This window comes from Abramis brama (assembly GCF_963993115.1).
Source record: "Abramis brama genome assembly, chromosome: 4".
Taxonomy (NCBI): Eukaryota; Metazoa; Chordata; class Actinopteri; order Cypriniformes; family Leuciscidae; genus Abramis; species Abramis brama.
In genome coordinates, this window is record NC_139966.1 from 12,612,717 (window position 1) to 12,635,994 (window position 23,278).

Consider the following 23,278-nt stretch of genomic DNA (forward strand, 5'->3'; position numbering starts at 1 on the left):
AGACATTTAACAGTTTTGAATGATGTATAACACTTACATGTAAGATCAAAATCAACAGAGTATTTTGGGTCTCTTTTGCACTGATAAGAAAAAAAGCGAGATGGTCACGCCGGCCTGACTGCCGATCCCAGAGGGTTAAGGGTCCCGAGTGTGCTCATTGTACCACAGTGTTGGACTTTTTCCTTCAATCTTCATTAAGCGCAAAGGAGCAACTGTGTCTAAAGTGCTGAAAAAGAGAGAGTCAATCATTTCTGTTGCAATATCGAGTGCTTCTAAGCTATCTGGGATGCTGACGAGATGAAACTGATCAGGAAAATTATTAATAAAGCAATCTTTAGTGGCATAAGTTATAGGTCTAACATATTTGCAACAGTGTCAGCTTTGCAACCTTGGCTAAATTAAGTATACATGAGACTAGATATTGATCTGAGATGTCATCACTCTGCTGCACAATTTCAACGGCATCAACATTGATTCCATGTGACAATATTAGATCTAAAGTATGATTCCGACAATGAGTAGGTCCTGACATGTGTAGTCTAACTCCAATAGAGTTTAGAATGACTGTAAATGCTAATCCCAATGCGTCTTTTTCATTATCTACTTGTTGTTAACTGTTATTTGTAAAAAACAAAACTTGTTTAAACCAAACATTTTCCTCATGAATCTTTCATGTTCATATTCATGTCATTTCACAATTATACCATCATTAAGAACACATTGTTCATCAAGTAGTTTCCAAGTCACCACTTTAGTTGAGGGGCTACATACATGATGAAGTCATGAGAAGCTGATGCTTAGTTAATGATGACTACTGTATTTGGATGTCAACAGAATTCATGTGCTATGTGCTGTGATTGGCCAATTTTGGGGTCTGTCCATTTACCTGCAGGCTAATATGAAGAAGACATGAACATGCTTGATAACTTAAGATCACAATTAATAAAAAAACATTAGTTCTCACATTAATAGATATACCGTTCTAGCCTGTATGCATGCATGAGGTAATTAGGAATTTTGTATATTACTTTAATAATTGAAGTAGTCTTAATGCTTTTTTTATGCATGAATTCCTGATGATTCATGTACCATAACCGTAGCTTTATCCAAAATGGATAGTTTTTTTTTTTTGTGAACAAAGTAAACATCATGTTTCATGATGATGTACTCATCTTACTTAATATTTTAATTAAGGTGTTGTTCATCAATGAAGTCATGGAGGAAAAACTTTGAACTTGTGTTAGTTCCTGATGATTCATGAGATAGTAATGCATGAAGTAATGCATAATTCATGTGTGGATTAAAGTTTCAACACATGTGAAGTGTCACCTGTATTTTTGAAAAAGACAATGAAACAATTGAATGAATGACCGAGCACAATTTTAATTAATTTATTTATTTATTGTTGTTGCAGTGCTCACTGTTGCACTTTATTTTACGGAACATATCGCTGAGTAATAGTCTATAATGTTAATGTTATTAGGAATTAAGTACATGTATTTAAGTTGTGTACTAGTGAGTTAATTCAAACTGAGGTACACATTGATATGGTATGTAGATACACATGAAGTACACTTCAGTACAATACTGATACTTATTGCAGAACTTGGTGGGAAGTTCAATTCCACAGAAGTTTAATTCCATTTATCACAACCTTAACCACACTCAATAATCTCATGTTTCTTTTGAGGTCATTCTCACTTGAGGGCGGAGGCAGGGTGGTCATACCTTTAGTATAAAAGCACCAGGTACTTTGTTCTCCATTTCACTTACTAAAGCAAAGGTAAGTCCGTTTCACTTAACTTTTTTTAAAATCATTTTCAGATATCCTTACATTTCCATTTTGTATTTTCCGAGACATGTTTTAAACCAAACGAAACTGTTCTGCTTTCAGTACATTGTATGAGAACTCATTACACACATTTTTGTGCAAACCTACTAAGGATGGCTGATAACAAAAGCAAGTATCAGATTATTTTATCAAACAGAAAATAATACCAGCCATCAATGTGATCTTTTCAGCCTTTAAAAATTTGCAATGTTTTTTTTTCACCAGTGGCTGTGTCCCAGTGGAGCCCAACCTTTGTACAAGACCTTCTCCCTGCTGCCGAAAAGACAGCGCTTCTCTACCATCTCTCTTACCTGAGCCTGGCCAACTTCCCCAACCTGGAGAGAATCATCAGGAGTCGCGCTGTGGAAACTCAGCTTCTGTTTGGATCTTCTGATGCAACGATGTTGAAAGTACTGTTTCAGACTTTCTCTTGACTTCAGTGTTTTCATCTCTGTGAAATTTGTGTCAATTCACCAAACATAAGGGGTTTGTCATATAGTCATATGTCATATAGTCTGTCTGTTAGCTAGAGATTAAATTTAGCTAAGTTAGTTATTAGAGTCTCTCCCTTAACTGGAAAAAAATACATATTGTGTCATAATATCATAATGTGGTTTTAGATTTTAGGTAAAATCTTTTATAACCTAAGAGTTTGTACACATCAACTTGGTTTGATATGCTTCTTATAAAGTTTAAATGCATATCTTGCATTTTTATCAACTTTGAACTTAAATTACAATAACAATAGTTAATGCAGAAGCATTATGAGCAGCATTTCAGAAAGATTTACAGGACAAATACAAGCAATAAGAGTTCTGATTGTTTTGTTTTTAAGTCTAAGATACTTGATCTTATGTCTCTTTCTTCTCACAGTGTATTTTGACCAGTGAGAACCTGGTTCAGTCGCTGTTTCCCATGTTGGCCGCAGCTGTGGAGAAAAATAAGGCAGTTTTGGCAGTCAAATTCCTAGGGAAAGCACGAGTCTGGATCAAAGACATTATCACTGATGTGGACAGGATGGTGGAAAAGTAAGAACATTTTCCTCATGAAAACATATTTCAAAAAATACCTTGAGCAGTTGAATTGTTCTTCTACATGCATCTGCTAAAATCGGGCAGAAGTATGAACTTGTTTTAAGCTAAACTTTTAAGCTAGTTACACCAGCCCATTGTTATAAAATGCTAATTTCACTGCAACATTTCTTCAACATTGCGTAGGTATAATTTACTCAACAAAGATGTAGCATCGTCCACCAGTGATGTTGTCAAGGAAAAAATAGATACAGATAAAAAGATTACTAAACAAGACCAAGAGTTGAAGCAAACTGAAAAAAGCCTGAATGATCTGAAATCTGAACTCCAAAAAACCACACAAGAGCTCGATGAAACTGAGAAAAAGATAAACAGCAAAATCCAAGAGATTCAAGTATTTGCCAGATCCATAACCAAAAAAAGCAGAGGCCTCGGCATCCTCGCTGCAATCGTTCCATTCATCGGGCTAATTGTTAAAAGCTTCTATAAAGCTGTGCGTGATCCTCAAAATGTTGCACGTATGAAGGCTCTTGAAGCCGAACTGAATCGCCTCATCGCTGAAAAGACTGCTCTGAAGCAGAAGCAGTGGCAGGTCCAACTAAAGGTCATTGATGGGCAGATGAAGGTTGCCAAAGCCAGTTTTGAACGGAGTGAGTCTGTTTTATTCATGTTTATAGTATACCAATATGGCAAGCCATGCTTAAGACTGTGTCAAGATTCAAGTCTAGTTTAAGACAAACGTGTGGCTTGTTGAAACCTTTATTTCCCCTCTGCAGATTCCATACCCGACCCCATCCATCTAAAGGATGTTCAGAGTAGCTTGACAAAAATTCAGGCAATTATGATTCAGCTCAGAAACTTCTGGGAGAGTGTTGCTCAAATGCTGGACTACCTGGAACAGAAGACCTTTGTTGGAGAAGATCTTATTGAAGACCTTGCCGATCTAAAAGAGGAATTTCTAACATCAATCAAAACAGCTAAAGAGGTAAAAGTGATGTTTACATGATTCAAAACATTTTCAGTAAGATATTCTAAAATGTTTGATTTATTTTGTTTAATTTATTTATTATTTCTCTTTATTTGTACCCGAAGGGAAGGCTTAAGGGTTCCCTCATTTTGTCATGAGGGATTCATCTAAAACTATAACGTGACTTGTAAATGTTTTAATTCCACAGGCTTGGAACAGTTTTGGTGAAGGCTGTAAAAAAGCATCTGTCATCTTTAAGCTCCAAACCAAAGATGCCTACAGGTTTCTGGAGGTTAGTCCTTCCTCTCTCTCCAAGGAGGAGTGGCAAAAGGCGTACGAAAGCGTAAAGAAACAACTGGAGAAAATAGACCCACCACCAAGTGTGACATCCTCTGCTACACCTGCCATTTCTTAATGATCTACAGAGCGTGACACGCACAAGTGCGTTTGTTTTCTGTCTTATGACGCTGGTAACCTGGGATGATGATGTTCAGCCTAAATACTGTACTTGTAAACTGCAGAGTTCTGTATTACCTTCTACTTAATGCCTAAAACACTCTTTATATACTCCTCTCCATATGTGTCATCTCTTTATGAGCTCTTGCAAAAAGACTCTTGTTGAATGGATAAAGAAAGAGATAAAAATGGATCAATAAAGTTTGATAACATCATTATTGACTTTTTGTTTTAAATAATCTTACATGTCTTAATTATTTTTATGTGTGAAGTCATAGATTTGAGTTTCAGCAGCAAATATTTTGTCATATCAAACTACTTTTGATGTCACTGGATACACAAATATTGTCACATTACAAAATATATTCTTGATTCGTTCTGATAATAAATAAGCTCAAATATGCAGATGATTTTAACACAGTTTAACAGAACAATAATGGATGACTAGCACAACACGTGTTCTGTGTAACCTTGCTGGTATTAAAATAACTCTCAGTCATTAGATATTAAGATAGAAAAGCTGTGTAATAATTTAATGGTGACACTTTAACAGTGTTGTAATACACATAACAACTAATAACCTGCAACTAAATGTACTTAAAATGTCACATAAAGGTATAGAACAGCCTGTACTTACCAATAATAATTATGAACATACATCTTTGCTGCTCACATGCGTTCTGTATGAAAGTATGCCTCTTTAAGATACATTAGTGTTTAAGTTGAAAATATCAACACAATGGCTTACAGTGTATAATCTTACCATTTTTAGGCAATCTAATAACCAACCTAGTTCTACTATAAGTATCTACTATAAGTATTGTACCTAAGTTTGTAAAGGCCACCCGTCGGCCCAAAGACGCAATCCAACGGTGTGGACGAAGGTATAATGCGTGTGTGTCTTTTCAGCGCTCCAGTGAAGTTGGGTCAATTCATGTACCCCAGAGGGTAACACCTGGTTTCAGGGGAGAGGGGAGAATTATCAGATCTTGAAGAGACATCACCCAAAGAGGAGAACAGAATCCTCAATCCTCAAAGTTTTCAATCTTTCTCATTATACCAATGACTGCAATGAAATTAAGACCATTTTACCAATCGCACTGAGACATTTAAAATGATACCAAACATAAAAAGGGAAAAAAAGATACATCATATGTGGTTTATAGACCTTCTTAGTGAACTTTTAGTGACTTGAACCACGTCTCTCGCCGATTCACTGTGAGCTAAGCTGTTGCCTTAATAGGAAATTTAATTTAGTATTGGCCCTGGCGAGATTCCAGGGTGGCGTAGTCTCTAGTTGTCCATCTTTAATCCCTCTGTGTTTCGCCACATTTTCACAGTCTCTTCAACCCATTGACGAGTTTTTCCTGTTTATGACATATCTGTCATTGGGTCTGATGCAAAAGGATCTGGATTCAGAATCCACCAATCAACTGTAAGCCGCATTATCAACACATGGGCTTTTCAGTATTACTCTGAGTCCATGTGGCTGACTTTGTCTACACTGTACTTGGAGCTGTGGGCATTTGGCTGGATGAGGAGACTGTCAAAGCTCACATGCCCGATGTTTTTCAGTATTACTCTGACACACAAGGTATTTTGGATTGTACTGAACTGCGTTGCCAAACACCAAACTCTCTTCTCCTTCAGAGTGAGGTATTCTCTACCTACAAATCTCACTGCACTTTCAAAGGGTTGATTGGGATGCTGTAACCTTTGTGTCATCTCCTTATGAAGGCGCCATCAGTGATAGAGATTCTAAAGCAGTCTGGTATTGTGTCTCTTCTAAAGACAAACAATGGCTGTAATGGTGGATAAGGGTTTCCTTGTGGAAGACTGTGTGCCTGCAAAGTCCACGTACCTACCTTCCCATCAAAAGTGAGCACAACTGTCTGGGCCAGAGGTCAGGAAAACACAGTCAATTGCAAGACTCAGAGTCCGTGTTAAGCGACTCATTTGAAGGGTGAAGGAGCACAAGATATTTACTACAGTAATCCCTCTTTCACTCACAGGAAGCATCAATCAACTTTACACAGTAGCCTCTCTCTCTGGTTAACTACCAAAACGGGCCCTTAGTTAAAGCCTGAGCAAGCAATTGCTAATGCTGAAAAAGTAGAATTAGACAGGCAGAAATGGAACGGAATATCTATAAATGTTTTTCATTATTGTATAATCATCTAAAACCAATCATTTCATATCATTAACTATACATAATTTGAAATGAAATTATCAACAAATATAGAATGGTGAAACAAATACTTTAATCAGATGACCTGACAAGATAAAATTACATGCTTGTAAAATCATGCATAAATTAATTTCCTCAGCACTGCGCCTCTTCAGTTACTTGCGCATAGAGAGGTATTTTGGCAGATATGTATAAAAGAAAAACACATCAGGGAGCTTAACACAGAAGTGTCTCTGTAAATACGCTGCACAAACATGTCATCATGGGCATATGAAACAAAGTCACACCATTCCATACCCTGCACTTGCCAATAATAAGGATGGCTTTCCTTCAATTTATGTATGCCAAGGTCAACTCTGAGGTACCTGTAGTCAATGTAGCTTAGTGCGTTTGGGCATTTTATTTCAAACAAGCCAAATGATGGTCTCTCAAGCGGGTCATATACCAGCCCATCAGGTGACGCACCCAGCCAAGATGCGTCTGGATGAATCACCAGTCCACATTTTCTTTCAGTTTAGGTTTTTCAGAGTTGCATAGTCCATAGTTTGATAGCGTAGGCTATCAAATCAATGTCAGATCTCTTCAGATCACATAATTAAGTGGAAAATTAATAGAAATGGTCATTCTCTGTAAAGAAATGAGGTGTGAACATATGAGAATTTATCAAGATCTTCCTAATGTGCGCTCGTTTTGGCCAAAAGCCTAAATCTCTCGCTCTGGCCAATTTCCAGATTGTCAATTTTATCATGAAATTCAAACAATAAATGCTGTTTTTTGGTTCTTTGTGTTGCTGTAGCACTTTAGTTTAAGAACAAATTCCAATGAAGCTGTTTTTTAAAGATGTTCATTGTCAATTGTTACAAAAGAGAATTCCACAAAGTTTGCAGTGAAGAAACATCTGCGGTTTTTGGTGATTAATCCTCTCCCCCTTTTCAGGGGTACAACACATTATGTGTGACACTGAAAATGGCATCCCTCCTATCCATCACCATGTGTGCAATCTAGGCGCCGTGTACTGCAAAAGTTTAATCTTTTAAGTAATCCTACTCTATTGCCTATATACAGTGTTTTTTTCTGAAATGGTATATCCGTGGTTGCTCACAGGCTTTTTGATCTCACACAGAGACACTGAGGAGTTTAAACCAACCCAAAATCCAGCATAGTGGGGTTCAGTGAATGTGATATTGAATGTGTATAAGTGTGTGAGTGTGTGTGTGACAGAGACGCTGTAGAAGGACAGAGTGCCGGCCGACACATCCACATACACTCCTATTCTCCTAAAAGGGACACGAATGTCAGTGAACTTACTATTATAACTGACACCAAACATCTCTGGATGATCAGGATATGACTGATACCGTTTCACAGATGTCACCTTCCTGTTCTCCTCAGACAGAAAAAGACGAGTGTTTCCAGTGTGAGATCACAGGCATCTGAACACAAGAAGAGAGACAAGAAGAGAGGGCCTCCTGTCGCCTACCAACACTCTTTACCACTCCAATACAACTCCATATTAGAATAAGGTTTGTGTGTGCTCTTTTACTGTCATATGATGGTCACACACATCTTAAACATAACATTTCTTCCACACATTCAAAGAGAGATTATTAGTATGACACCATGTGGAGAGAGCATCCACTTCCTCAAGGTAGGGCTTCTCATCATTTTGACTAATGAGGCCTGTGTCGTTGACAAACTTCACCAGTTTGTTAGAACTGTGTCTAGCCATACAGTCGCTGGTATACAGGGAGTAAAGCAGGGGGCTGAGGACACAGCCCTGAGGGGCTCTGAGGGTGAATGTAGAGGAGGTGTAGTTTCCCATTTTAACCACCAGGGGGTGTCCTGTCAAAAAAAGAATAAGGTCCAGTGACAAATAGAGGAATTCTGCCCTAGATTTTGAATCTTTTTGCAGAGGTGTAAGGGGACAACGCTGTTAAAAGCAGAGCTATAATCCATGAAAACCATCCGCACATGATTCCCTTTTCTCTGATCCAGATGTGAAAGAGCAGAGCGCAAAATGTAGTTAATAGCATCATCTGTAGACCTATTTGGCCTATACATGCAAACTGTAAAGCATCTAGACCACTGGGGAGAGAGCAACAGATATAAGCTTAGACCAATTTTTCAAAGCACTTCGTAAGTAAGTGCAACAGGACGGTAATCGTTCAGAGACCGGGATAATAATTGAAGATTTAAAACTTGTGGGAACACCACCCTGATTGAGAGAAAGATTAACAAGAGTTGTGTAGCGCCCCCTACTGTCCTAGGTGTATCTACCCTTTGTAATGTTGGATGCTTGAATCTAGATTCATTTATTTGCTCCTTGGCTTGATCTTATAATCAATCTGTGACCCTTGGTTCTACACTACTTCTGACAAAGTGCAACTCAGATCTCTGCAAATCCACTTTTAACCAATTACAGCTACCAATCTGTTCTATTAAAGTGACCACACTATATAACTGAAATATACAATGAATTTCTTTAAAAGAAAATAAACAAAAGGAATTAACAAAAAGGAACCAAATTAAATATGAATAAAATCTGTTCAATAAAATTGTATTTTCAAATACAGTGTTTGATTGACTCTTCTCTGCACAGACACTTAAAGGGTTAACCTTTTATACTTCCATCAAAATAGGGCTTTCCAATAAATCACTCTTTAAATTAACCTTTACTTATTTTACACAAAGTACAAATTTGTCTTCACTTAGTGTAACCCAATACACCAGTGTAATTATTGGATATATGAAAGCTCAGAAAAGAAATAAAGCATGTTAGATAACTTGAGTTTCAATCAGAAATACAAACTGTAACCCTGTAATAATATACTCAATGAATCACGGAGTATTAAACCATTATATCATTCATCAATTGAAAAAACAAATTATTGTGGGCCCACCACTGACACACACAGACACACACACACTAAAGTGATTGATTCTTTTGATTCTTTCCAGAGATTCGTTCATTTTCAGTTCGTTCACTAAAATGATTCGTTCAGTGACAATTTCTTCACATTACATAAGTGGTTTAATAAGTGGTTCAGATGACCAAAGCACAATGTTTTCTTGCATGTGTGTGTGTGTGTGTGTGTGTGTGTGTGTGTGTGTGTGTGCGCGTGAGTGAGTGACTGTGTCCGTGACTCTGTGTGTGTGTATGTGTGTGTGTGTGTGTGCGCGTGAGTGAGTGACTGTGTCCGTGACTCTGTGTGTGTGTGTGTGTGTGTGTGTGTGTGTGTGTGTGTGTGTGTGTGTGTGTGTGTGTGTGTGTAATGTATGTGCATCAGTGCAATACTGCAATTGGATCCGAACATTCGGTCTTAAAGTGACCGTGCGTAATAAACCTAATGCCGTCTGTGCCGTCTAATTATATTGAATTTATACAAATAAATATGTCTGTTTGAAAGAATAAAGAATAATGAATGTATGCAAGTTGTTATAAAGAATGCATATATCATTCATTAAAAAGAAGACTGTGTTCTACTTTAGGAGAAGAGGTTTTATTTCATATTAAGATTTTTTTTTAATGTCACAGCAGTTAAATCTGTTTCTTTATTGCATGTTCAAACTTTAAAATCATTCATATTTACAGGTTAATAGATGTTTTCTCTGGAGTATATAATGGGTTTGGAAATATTTGAGAAATTCTACATTAATGCATTACAATTTAACTAAACCCATTAGATTTTATTCGACTAAATCTACTGTAGACTAAAATCTTATTGACTAAAACTATCATTGGACTCTGGGCTTTATCAGCCAAAAGCCTGTGTGAGACAGAAATCTCCCATGAGTGCTATGAGCGCAAAGCCTCATAAAACTCACTTTGTTTACAAGCAAAATATTAACACATGAACATCAATAGTGTAACAGCAGTATTGATTCAAGCAATAAGTCAGTCATATGTAGTAAAACAACAAAAAAACACCAGACTACTAACAGGATAAGAAAACATTCTGCAAGTTCGGTTTAATGGCTAGTAATAATCCCCCCATACAACAAAAAACATGTCTCTCTACCAGAAAAGGTAACTATAAGTGTGGACACTGTATAATTACTGTAATAATATGGTTAATGCTAATTTTTTCATTGACATCTCCTCTGGACGTAGTAGGTTTAACATAAATTCGTTTATCAATTGCAATACTTCATATTAACAGACTGGTATGCCCATGTGGTTGCTTTTACATTGGGAGAACTAAGCGTAAATTAAAGGTAAGACTTGCAGAGCATAAATATGCAATAAGATCTGGAAATCTTCAATATCCTATGGCAGTACATTATAAAGATGCAAACCATGGAAGTTGTAACTCCCTTAAAATTATAGGCATAGAGCAGATTGAAAACTCAATTAGAGGAGGTGATAGGCTAAAGGTGATAGCCTTAGTGGCTTTATATCTGTAGTAGTAAGTGTTTTTTTTTTTTTCTTCTTCTTTCCTAGTTTAATTTTTGTAGAAATATATACTTTTTCTCTGTAGTTAAATTTACCAGGATTAATGATTGTAAGCAATTTTTGTGACACTAGTCATTTAATCATGTGACTTCCTACCTGCTCAACCTAAGCAGCTGTTATTGATTACTGGTCTTAACAAGGAAGTGAGCTGTTTGTCAAACACTTCAAGCCCTGACGAAGGCCTTGCTGGCTGAAACGCGTAGGCATGTTTTTATTTTATTAGACTAGCCATGGATTAATAAAGGCTTTTTAATCTTCATCCTCCTGAGTGCCTCAGACCCTTATCTTAAGATAGTGATAAATATCTTTGTTCTGTACACTTTCTCAGTTCACTCACTGATTTCAGCTTCATTTTTGTATCTTCATGTAAAAAGATCATACATCAATATTTATTTCCTGTGTTGTTCTTTTAATGTTAGTAGAATTACATCAAAACTGTCATAATTCATACATAGGCCATTTCCTCCCTGATTTTAGCACTCTGATTTAAACAATTTAAGACTTGTGTCTCATTTCAGACTTCAGTGTAAACGCCCACTTCTGTGATTGAGTAATATCATTGCATTTGAAATAAGGATTTATTGCTATAAGGAAATAAGGATTTTTTGCCATTGCAACACCAATTTCTTATTTATCTTGACTGATGAAATACTGACGCGAGTGAGAATTGATAGGTAACGTACATTCTTGAGAAATCGCATCTGGTTAACTGTAAAAAGGCTGTGAGACAACGGCTTCTCATTCCCAAGGTGTCCGATATGGCCACGTGTCCAAGACAAATGTGCGTGACACTACACAGACGCCAAAAGCGCCCTTTAGCCTCTTTATTGTGCCACGGCCGGTAGCTCATTGCTTTCATTGAGAAACCTTTGGTGTCAATACACAGACATGGGAATTTTATCATCATGAACTTATATATTGGGATATAATTGTGTCGCCATGACATGATATTCTGGAGTATGACTATTTTATAGATGATTTTTTGAGCACCTAACCCAACCCTGACCCCTAACCCTAACCATTTCTCAATATGAAACACATAACAGGCAGATAAAAGTATGGTCACAATAATTTATTCAAAAATATCAAATATTTCAAGTCTTCCAAACGATTGCTTTAAGGAACAAACGTGAAACTGATCACATAAAAAAAAAACACCTGAAGAAGCTTATCGTCACTTTCATCATGAAATGCCATTGACTCTCGTGGCCGATTGCCACATGCTAATATTCGGATTCATCTTTGAGTTTGGTGAGGCCGTGTTCACTGAGTGAGGAACAGAGTGAAAATCTTTCTGCTCTATGTTATCGTATGGCTACAGAGATCAATATAGAAGACACCTTTCCATACAAATAAACATAAGCGTGGACACTTTAGCCAGAAAAGGTATTTTAAGAAACTCACTTTATGATCATAAAAATATCAACGGACTTCGCGTCTGTTATCAGTTGACGTTACGACACTGTTCAGTTGATTTCAAAGGTTTCTCACCGACAGCAATGGGTTAACGGCCGTGTTGGTAAGCAGATTCTTTTGCCTGATTTTTGCGTTAATTATTATTATTATTATTTTTATTAATAATATAATTTTTTTATTATTACTTATTTTTTTCAGAACATTGATTCTGTGATATTTCTGCATCTCAGTTAAGATGAATCTTATAATTTAAGGAAATTAGTGAAGTGGGTAAATTTAGTAGCATCTTGTATCTGAGAGCTAAGCAGCCGTCTAAGTGAACACAATACAATAGTTTTTTGTTTTCCCCAGTCAGAAACTAGTAAATTACGGCTCATAGAAAGTTTTGAACCTTGTAGATTAGGCTACATGTCTTGTAGATACTGAGCAGAAGTTTGAGTTTCTTATTAGTCAGTCATGCTCGACATTACGTCAGGTGTCTGACGAATTGGGATCTCATCTGAGAGCCAAATCACCTTCGAGTGTACACAAAAACAAGCCCATGGACATTGGCGAGTGAGATTAGCGAACCACACCCCACAAAGCGGATATGTAGTTCTGAACTCACTCAAGCTCATTCCTGCACATGCGTCGTGGCGCTCTCGTGAACTCGCGTCAGAGGCCCACACAGAAGAAAATTAACAGTAGAATAAAATCATTATTTATATTAAAAAAAAAATTATATAATATAGTATATATATTTATACTTTCACACAAAAAGTATTCTTGTCGCTTGATAAACTTAAGGTTGAGCCACTGTAGTCACTTGGACTATTTTATCAATGTCTTTACTAACTTTCTGGGCCAGCAGCTGCAATTACCTAGCAGCCTATGAAGGAGTGAAACAGCTCTCAGATTTCATCAAAAATATCTTAATTTGTGTTCTGAAGATTAACGAATGTCTTATGGGGTTGAAATGACATGAGGGTGAGTAATTACTGACAGAATTTTCATTGAAAGGGCACTTATTATGGACAACACCATTTACATGTGTGCTGGCAGTGTGTGAAGACAACCACCCTACAATGATAAAAATCCACCCTCTCCTTTTTTTTAATCCCCATTAAACCAAAGCAATCTCATTAGACATGCGGTTTTGATTCTCTGAGCAGTGTGACATCATCCTGCTCAGGCCCCGCTCACGGCCGCTGATTGACAGGCCTGCATTACCATAGTTTCCAGCTAGTTGTACGCTGTCCGCCGGTTTCTCCGCATTCGAGCAGCTGTAGCGACAACAATGTTAAAGTCTGTATATATTTGTTAACTGTTAGTTGTAAAAACCAAAACTTGTTTAAACCAAACATTTTCCTCATGAATCCTTCATGTTCATATTCATGTCATTTCACAATTATGCCATCATTAACACATTGTTCATCAAGTAGTTTCCAAATCACCACTTTAGTTGAGGGGCTACATACATGATGAAGTCATGAGAAGCTGATGCTTAGTTAATGATGACTATTGTATTTGGATGTCAACAGAATTCATGTGCTATGTGCTGTGATGGGCCAATTTTGGGGTCTGTCCATTTACCTGCAGGCTACTATGCAGAAGACATGAACATGCTTAAAGTCCCTGTAAAGTCAAAATTAAGTATGTGTTCTGAGTTTGTCATACCACAGAAAAATGTGTTATTAGCCACCCAGCCAAATTTGAATGATAAAAAAAGCCGGCAAGTACATAAAATAAGCTATCAAAATCTTGAAAAAATGAGCAGTAGTCTCTGCTCTCAAACGCTGGGGGCGTGTCCGCTGGCTGCGCTGAAACCACGCCCACTCGCGGGAAAGCTGCCGTCGCCACACTCAACTGTCACCGCTACAGATGGAATGGATGCTCCTAGCAGCTTAATTTGTTTTACAAAGCCATACATGTTCGAGCCTGGACTACCTACTATAATTATAACATAAGCACACAAGGCAATCTACACTCATTGGTGGGCACGCACTGCCGACGATGGTAACAGTTGTCGGCGTGACGGGAGGATGATCGCCGAGGCGGGAGATAGTCGGTTCGGCCCCATTCACCAGTAACAGCGGATTATCAGTGAATCCCAGTTGTCTCCGACTAAAGTTTATAAAACTATCCCGTGTAAAATGACCACTACAGGTTTTGGGCTGTGGAGGGCTGGGGGAGAATATTTTGTTCTCCCTTAAAGAAAGAACTGACATTCCCATCTCTGAGCCCCCAGAGGCCGCGGATGGCAGTGTGCGACGCTCCGCCTCGCCACTCTCATCCCCCTCTGTCGCCAGACCCCTGTCAGAGGAGGTCGCCACGGAACGCTCGTCCTTCCCTGGCCTCTTCTGTCAGTACGCGGCATATGACCGTGCCCCCATACCGGGACGCTCCGCCTCCCACGTCTGGGCCGGTCATTCCGCCTCGCTGCCCTATCGTGGTTACGGTCTGTGACTGAACGAAAGGAAATGTCTCGGTTACCTATGTAACCCTCGTTCCCTGAGGAGGGAACAGAGATGTTACGTCCCCCTGCCACAACCGCTGTACTGCTGAAACAGCCGGGAGTTCAGTCTCGGCTCCTTAGCATAATATAAAGTGAGATTGCCGCGCTGCTCCTTCGGAGTTGTGCTATGCAAATTCATGGCATTGTTTTGCCATTGGCCAGTTTTGTAAGAACTTGAAGGTGATAGGCTTCTAAGCGAAACCCTCATTCATCAGTCACTGATGTCTCCGTTCCCTACTCAGGGAACGAGGGTTACATACGTAACCAAGACGATTTTTGTATATTCCTTTAATAATAAAAGTAGTCTTACATGCATGAATTAATGCTTTTTTCATGCATGAATTCCTGATGATTCATGTACCATAACCGTAGCTTTATCCAAAATGGATAGTAAAGACCTACTTTTTTTTGTGAATGATGATGTACTCATCTTACTTAATGTTTTAATTAAGGTGTTGTTCATCCATGAAGTCATGAATGAAAAACTTTATACTTAGTTCCTGATGATTCATGAGATAGTAATGCATGAAGTAATGCATAAGTCATGTGTGGATTAAAGTTTCAACACATGTGAAGTGTTACCTGTATTTTTGAAAAAGACAAAGAAACAATTGGACCAAGCACTTTTTTTTTTGCAGTGTTTACTGTTGCACTTTATTTTACGGAACATATTGCTGAGTAATAGTCTATAATGTTAATGTTATTAGGAAGTATATACATGTATTTAAGTTGTGTACTAGTGAGTTAATTCAAACTGGGGAACACATTGATATGGTATGTAGATACACATGAATTACACTTAAGTACAATACTGATACTTATTGCAGAATTTGGTGGGAAGTTCAATTCCACAGAATTCCATTTATCACAACCTTAACCACACTCAATAATCTCATGTTTCTTTTGAGGTCATTCTCTCTGAGGGCGGAGGCAGGGTGGTCATACCTTTAGTATAAAAGCACCAGATACTTTGTTCTCCATTTCACTTACTAAAGCAAAGGTAAGTCAGTTTCACTTAACATTTTTATAATCATTTTCTGATATCCTTCCATTTCCATTTTGTATTTTCCAAAACGTTTTAAACCAAACCAAACTGTTCTGCTTTCAGTACATTGTATGAAAACTCATTACACACATTTTTGTGTAAACCTACTAAGGATGGCTGATAACAAAAGCAAGTATCAGATTATTTTATCAAACAGAAAATAATACCAGCCATCAATGTGATCTTTTCAGCCTTTAAAAATTTGCAATGTTTTTTCACCAGTGGCTGTGTCCCAGTGGAGCCCAACCTTTGTACAAGACCTTCTCCCTGCTGCCGAAAAGACAGCGCTTCTCTACCATCTCTCTTACCTGAGCCTGGCCAACTTCCCCAACCTGGAGAGAATCATCAGGAGTCGCGCTGTGGAAACTCAGCTTCTGTTTGGATCCTCTGATGCAACGATGTTGAAAGTACTGTTTCAGACTTTCTCTTGACTTCAGTATTTTCATCTCTGTGAAATTTATGTCAATTCACCAAACATAAGGGGTTTGTAGTGAATGTCTAAATACAAAATATTTAGTACAAATTCTATTTGTACTAAATAGAATGTCATATAGTCTGTCTGTTAGCAAGAGATTAAATTTAGCTAAGTTAGTTATAGGAGTCTCTCCCTTAACTGGAAAAAAATACATAATGTTTCATAATATCATAATGTGAAAAATGTTCTTTTTTTTTTAGGTTTTAGATTTTAGGTAAAATCTTTTATAACCTAAGCGTTTGTACACATCAACTTGGTTTGATATGCTTCTTATAAAGTTTAAATGCATATCTTGAATTTTTATCAACTTTGAACTTAAATTATAATAACAACAGTTAATGCAGAAGCATTATGAGCAGCATTTCAGAAAGATTTACAGGACAAATACAAGCAATAAGAGTTCTGATTGTTTTGTTTTTAAGTCTAAGATACTTGATCTTATGTCTCTTTCTTCTCACAGTGTATTTTGACCAGTGAGAACCTGGTTCAGTCGCTGTTTCCCATGTTGTTGGAAGCTGTGGAGAAAAATAAGGCAGTTTTGGCAGTCAAATTCCTAGGGAAAGCACGAGTCTGGATCAAAGACATTATTACTGATGTGGACAGGATGGTGGAAAAGTAAGAACATTTTCCTCATGAAAACATATTTCAAAAATACCTTGAGCAGTTGAATTGTTCTTCTACATGCATCTGCTAAAATCGGGCAGAAATATGAACATGTTTTAAGCTAAACTTTTAAGCTAGTTACACCAGCCCATTGTTATAAAATGCTAATTTCACTGCAACATTTCTTCAACATTGTATAGGTATAATTTACTCAACAAAGATGTAGCATCGTCCACCAGTGATGTTGTCAAGGAAAAAATAGATACAGATAAAAAGATTACTGAACAAGACCAAGAGTTGAAGCAAACTGAAAAAACCCTGAATGATCTGAAATCTGAACTCCAAAAAACCACACAAGAGCTCGATGAAACTGAGAAAAAGATAAACAGCAAAATCCAAGAGATTCAAGTATTTGCCAGATCCATAACCCAAACAAGTAGAGGCCTCGGCATCTTCGCTGCAATCGTTCCATTCATCGGGCTTATTGTTAAAAGCATTTATGATGCTGTGCATGATCCTCAAAATGTTGCACGTATGAAGGCTCTTGAAGCCGAACTGAATCGCCTCATCGCTGAAAAGACTGCTCTGAAGCAGAAGCAGTGGCAGGTCCAACTAAAGATCATTGATGGGCAGATGAAGGTTGCCAAAGCCAGTTTTGAACGGAGTGAGTCTGTTTTTTTCATGTTTATAGTATACCAATATGACAAGTCATGCTTAAGACTGTGCCAAGATTCAAGTCTAGTTTCAGACAGGGAGCAGAGTATGTGAGCGGAGCGGAGCGAAGAGAATTTGCGCTCCACGCTCAAAGCATTTCATAATTACTCCGCTCAAGCTCCGCTCTGGGTGTACAATTTTCCGCTCCTCGCTCGCTCCCCACTCCGCCCTTAATACGTCTCGCTCCGTTTTCGCTCCACGGTAAATTTTTATTCTTTTTTTTTTTTAAATAACACCAACCTCTGATCAGAAGATGCATATACTGTAAAACGAATACGCAGTATTAAGAGAAGAACATCCACATACTTTATTGGAATTTTGAACAGCCCCAAACCAATAAATTAGGCTATACTTTAGCTCACTTTAAAACAAAGCAAAATAGGAATCACAAGGAATCTTTTGACGTTGTAATCACCTCCTCGCACTCGCGTTCTCCTTTGTCATCACTACCTTTTACAATACATTTATATTTTTTCCCCTTCTTCACGGTAATATTTCGGAAACGATCTGAAGAGAAAACGCAAAAGTAATAACTTTTATTCTGCGTTTAGACGACCGTTATGGGAGGGAAATCTGCGTGCATATGGTGACGCAAAAGTGTGTGAAATTCAATGTAGTATGCACTCAGCGGCAAGGTGGCAATGTGAAGCACTGATCGGTGCCTTCACTGTCTAGCAGACTTTTGCTTTTACCGTTTAGACGGAAACACGACGGTGGAGCGTTTTTAAGATTTCCACTCTGGTGGGTGGTTTCACTTTTTTTGCGTTTTTAAGCCCCAAAAACGCTGTTGCCGTCTAAACGAAAGGCACATCTGATAAAATATTTTTACGTTTTCACCCGCGAGCGTTCTCGTGTAAACAGGCAGGGCCTTATAAAATCGTCCATCATATAATGGAGTTGCACAGGTAGAAATCGCGAGGGGGTCGGTAAAAATATCATTAAAAGCATGTGTAAAAGTAATTACATGATATATACTTTATATAAATGTTTGTGAAAGTACTAGTAAAACAATACAAATGCAAAATATGATTAGAAACATTTTGAGTCCACCTCCGTTGCCTAAGTGGTTTGGTCCTGAGCGATAGTGGAGCGTTTTTGGAGCGAGAGAAAATCACAACGCTCCGACATTAAAAAAATCCGCTCCTCGCTCCTGGCAAAATCACGCAACTCCGCTCCTCGCTCCGCTCCCACTCCGCACCGCTCACATACTCTGACAGGGAGCAAACGTGTGGCTTGTTGAAACCTTTATTTCCCCTCTGCAGATTCCATACCCGACCCCATCCATCTAAAGGATGTTCAGAGTAGCTTGACAAAAATTCAGGCAATTATGATTCAGCTCAAAAACTTCTGGGAGAGTTTTGCTAAAATGCTGGACTACCTGGAACAGAAGACCTTTGTTGGAGAAGATCTTATTGAAGACCTTGCCGAACTAAAAGATGAATTTCTAGCATCAATCAAAACAGCTAAAGAGGTAAAAGTGATGTTTACATGATTCAGAAAATTTTCAGTAAGATATTCTAAAATGTTTGATTTATTTTGTTTAATTTATTTATTATTTCTCTTTATTTGTACCCGAAGGGAAGGCTTAAGGGTTCCCTCATTTTGTCATGAGGGATTCATCTAAAAGTCTAACGTGACTTGTAAATGTTTTAATTCCACAGGCTTGGAACAGTTTTGGTGAAGGCTGTAAAAAAGCATCTGTCATCTTTAAGCTCCAAACCAAAGATGCCTACAGGTTTCTGGAGGTTAGTCCTTCCTCTCTCTCCAAGGAGGAGTGGCAAAAGGCGTACGAAAGCGTAAAGAAACAACTGGAGAAAATAGACCCACCACCAAGTGTGACATCCTCTGCTACACCTGCCATTTCTTAATGATCTACAGAGCGTGACACACACAAGTGCGTTTGTTTTCTGTCTTATGACGCTGGTAACCTGGGATGATGATGTTCAGCCTTTTTAAATACTGTACTTGTAAACTGCAGAGTTCTGTATTACCTTCTACTTAACGCCTAAAACACTCTTTATATTTACTCCTCTCCATATGTGTCATCTCTTTATGAGCTCTTGCAAAAAGACTCTTGTTGAATGGATAAAGAAAGAGATAAAAATGGATCAATAAAGTTTGATAACATCATTATTGACTTTTTATTTTAAATAATCTTACATGTCTTAATTATTTTTATGTGTGAAGTCATAGATTTAAGTTTCAGCAGCAAATATTTTGTCATATCAAACTACATTTGATGTCACTGGATACACAAATATTGTCACATTACAAAATATATTCTTGATGTACTTACCAATTATAATTATGAACATACATCTTTGCTGCTCACATGGGTTCTGTATGAAAGTATGCCTCTTTAAGATACACAAGTGTTTAAGTTGAAAATATCAACACAATGGCTTACAATGTATAATCTTACCATTTTTAGGCAATCTAATAACCAACCAAGTTCTGCAATATGTATAATTATTGTACCTAAGTGTGTAAAGGCCACCCATCGGCCCAATGACACAATCCAACGGTGTGGGCGAAGGTATAATGCGTGTGTGTCTTTTCAGCGTTCCAGTGAAGTTGGGTCAATTCATGTACCCCAGGGTGTAGCACCTGGTCTCGGGGGAGAGGGGAGAATATCTTGAAGAGACATCACCCAAAGAGGAGAACAGAATTCTCCTAAGTTTTCAATCTAAGAGTATAATCTACCTACGGTAATAGATAGATAATCTTACCGTATCTATCTACCGTAAGAGTATAATCTACCAGTTAGCTCCGCTGGTATCTAAGCGTATGGGGTTTATTGTTGTGATTGGTCGTAGTGTTATCCAATTGCGTGCAGTAAGATTTTCAAATGCATGTTTGGTGCCGCCCCTCAAGCTGGCCGATTTATATTAGTCGACGCCAGACCATTAATCTTTTAGATTTAGGTCTGAATTTCCAGGCTAGCGAGATTCCAGGGTGGCGTTGTCTGTAGTTGTCCATCTTTAATCCCTTCATGTTTTGCCACATTTTCACAGTCTCTTCAACCCATTGACAAGTTTTTCCTGTTTATGACATATCTGTCATTGGGTCTGATGCAGAAGGAATCCACCAATCAACTGTAAGCCGCATTATCAACACATGGGCTTTTCAGTATTACTCTGAGTCCATGTTAAGCGACTCATTCGAAGGGTGAAGGAGCACAAGATATTTACTACAGTAATCCCTCTTTCACTCACAGGAAGCATCAATCAACTTTACACAGTAGCCTCTCTCTCTGGTTAACTACCAAAACGGGCCCTTAGTTAAAAGCCTGGGCAAGCAATTGCTAATGCTGAAGAAGCAGAATTAGACAGGCAGAAATGGAACGGAATATCTATAAATGTTTTTCATTACTGTATAATCATCTAAAACCAATCATTTCATATCATTAACTATACATAATTTGAAATGAAATTATCAACAAATATAGAATGGTGAAACAAATACTTTAATCAGATGACCTGACAAGATAAAATTACATGCTTGTAAAATCATGCATAAATTAATTTCCTCAGCACTGCGCCTCTTCAGTTACTTGCGCATAGAGAGTAATTTGGCAGATATGTATAAAAGAAAAACCAATCAGGGAGCTTAACACAGAAGTGTCTCTGTAAATACGCTGCACAAACATGTCATCATGGGCATATGAAACAAAGTCACACCATTCCATACCCTGCACTTGCCAATAATAAGGATGGCTTTCCTTCAATTTATGTATGCCAAGGTCAACTCTGAGGTACCTGTAGTCAATGTAGCTTAGTGCGTTTGGGCATTTTATTTCAAACAAGCCAAATGATGGTCTCTCAAGCGGGTCATATACCAGCCCATCAGGTGACGCACCCATCCAAGATGCGTCTGGATGAATCACCAGTCCACATTTTCTTTCAGTTTAGGTTTTTCAGAGTTGCATAGTCCATAGTTTGATAGCGTAGGCTATCAAATTAATGTCAGATATCTTCAGATCACATAATTAAGAGGAAAATTAATAGAAATGGTCATTCTCTGTAAAGAAATGAGGTGTGAACATATGAGAATTTATCAAGATCTTCCTAATGTGGGCTCGTTTTGGCCAAAAGCCTAAATCTCTCGCTCTGGCCAATTTCCAAATTGTCAATTTTATCATGAAATTCAAACAATAAATGCTGTTTTTTGGTTCTTTGTGTTGCTGTAGCACTTTAGTTTAAGAACAAATTCCAATGAAGCTGTTTTTTAAAGATGTTCATTGTCAATTGTTACAAAAGAGAATTCCACAAAGTTTGCAGTGAAGAAACATCTGCGGTTTTTGGTGATTAATCTTCTCCCCCTTTTCAGGGGTACAACACATTATGTGTGACACTGAAAATGGCATCCCTCTTTTAAGTAATCCTACTCTATTGCCTATGTAAGTGTTTTTTTTCTGAAATGGTATATCCGTGGTTGCTCACAGGCTTTTTGATCTCACACAGAGACACTGAGGAGTTTAAACCAACCCAAAATCCAGCATAGTGGGGTTCAGTGAATGTGATATTGAATGTGTATAAGTGTGTGAGTGTGTGTGTGACAGAGACAGTGTAGAAGGACAGAGTGCCGGCCGACACATCCACATACACTCCTATTCTCCTACAGGAGTCTAAAGGGACACGAATGTCAGTGAACTTACTATTATAACTGACACCAAACATCTCTGGATGATCAGGATATGACTGATACCGTTTCACAGATGTCACCTTCCTGTTCTCCTCAGACAGAAAAAGACGAGTGTTTGCTGTGTTTGGATCCAGTGTGAGATCACAGGCATCTGAACACAAGAAGAGAGACGAGAAGAGAGGGCCTCCTGTCACCTACCAACACTCTTTACCACTCCAATACAACTCCATATTAGAATAAGGTTTGTGTGTGCTCTTTTACTGTCATATGATGGTCACACACATCTTAAACGTAACATTTCTTCCACACATTCAGAGAGAGATTATTAGTATGACACCATGTGGAGAGAGCATCCACTTCCTCAAGCTAGGGCTTCTCATCATTTTGACTAATGAGGCCTGTGTCGTTGACAAACTTCACCAGTTTGTTAGAACTGTGTCTAGCCATACAGTCGCTGGTATACAGGGAGTAAAGCAGGGGGCTGAGGACACAGCCCTGAGGGGCTCTGAGGGTGAATGTAGAGGAGGTGTAGTTTCCCATTTTAACCACCTGGGGTGTCCTGTCAAAAAAAGAATAAGGTCCGGTGACAAATAGAGGAATTCTGCCCTAGATTTTGAATCTTTTTGCAGAGGTGTAAGGGGACAACGCTGTTAAAAGCAGAGCTATAATCCATGAAAAGCATCCGCACATGATTCCCTTTTCTCTGATCCAGATGTGAAAGAGCAGAGCGCAAAATGTGGTTAATAGCATCATCTGTAGACCTATTTGGCCTACATGCAAACTGTAAAGCGTCTAGACCACTGGGGAGAGAGCAACAGATATAAGCTTAGACCAATTTTTCAAAGCACTTCGTAAGTGAGTGCAACAGGACGGTAATCGTTAAGAGACCGGGAAATTAATTGAAGATTTAAAACTTGTGGGAACACCACCCTGATTGAGAGAAAGATTAACAAGAGTTGTG

The 23,278-nt window shown here is 38.1% G+C and overlaps 2 protein-coding genes across 2 annotated transcripts; both read left to right on the top strand.

Moving 5' to 3' along the window:
- Positions 1-1,944: 1,944 nt before the first annotated feature.
- Positions 1,945-4,244, top strand: LOC311081397 (uncharacterized protein; the record flags this gene model as incomplete). The annotated part of the gene is made up of 6 exons (XM_084111938.1): positions 1,945-1,960; positions 2,057-2,241; positions 2,705-2,859; positions 3,049-3,512; positions 3,639-3,847; positions 4,038-4,244. 6 exons carry the CDS (start codon positions 1,945-1,947, stop codon positions 4,242-4,244), a joined length of 1,236 nt encoding a protein of 411 aa, XP_083968064.1.
- Positions 4,245-6,083: 1,839 nt separating this feature from the next.
- On the top strand, positions 6,084-19,541 carry LOC311081398 (uncharacterized protein; the record flags this gene model as incomplete). Its single annotated transcript, XM_084111939.1, has 8 exons — positions 6,084-6,163; positions 7,695-7,767; positions 14,488-14,779; positions 16,104-16,288; positions 16,817-16,971; positions 17,160-17,623; positions 18,936-19,144; positions 19,335-19,541. 8 exons carry the CDS (start codon positions 6,084-6,086, stop codon positions 19,539-19,541), a joined length of 1,665 nt encoding a protein of 554 aa, XP_083968065.1.
- Positions 19,542-23,278: the final 3,737 nt, after the last annotated feature.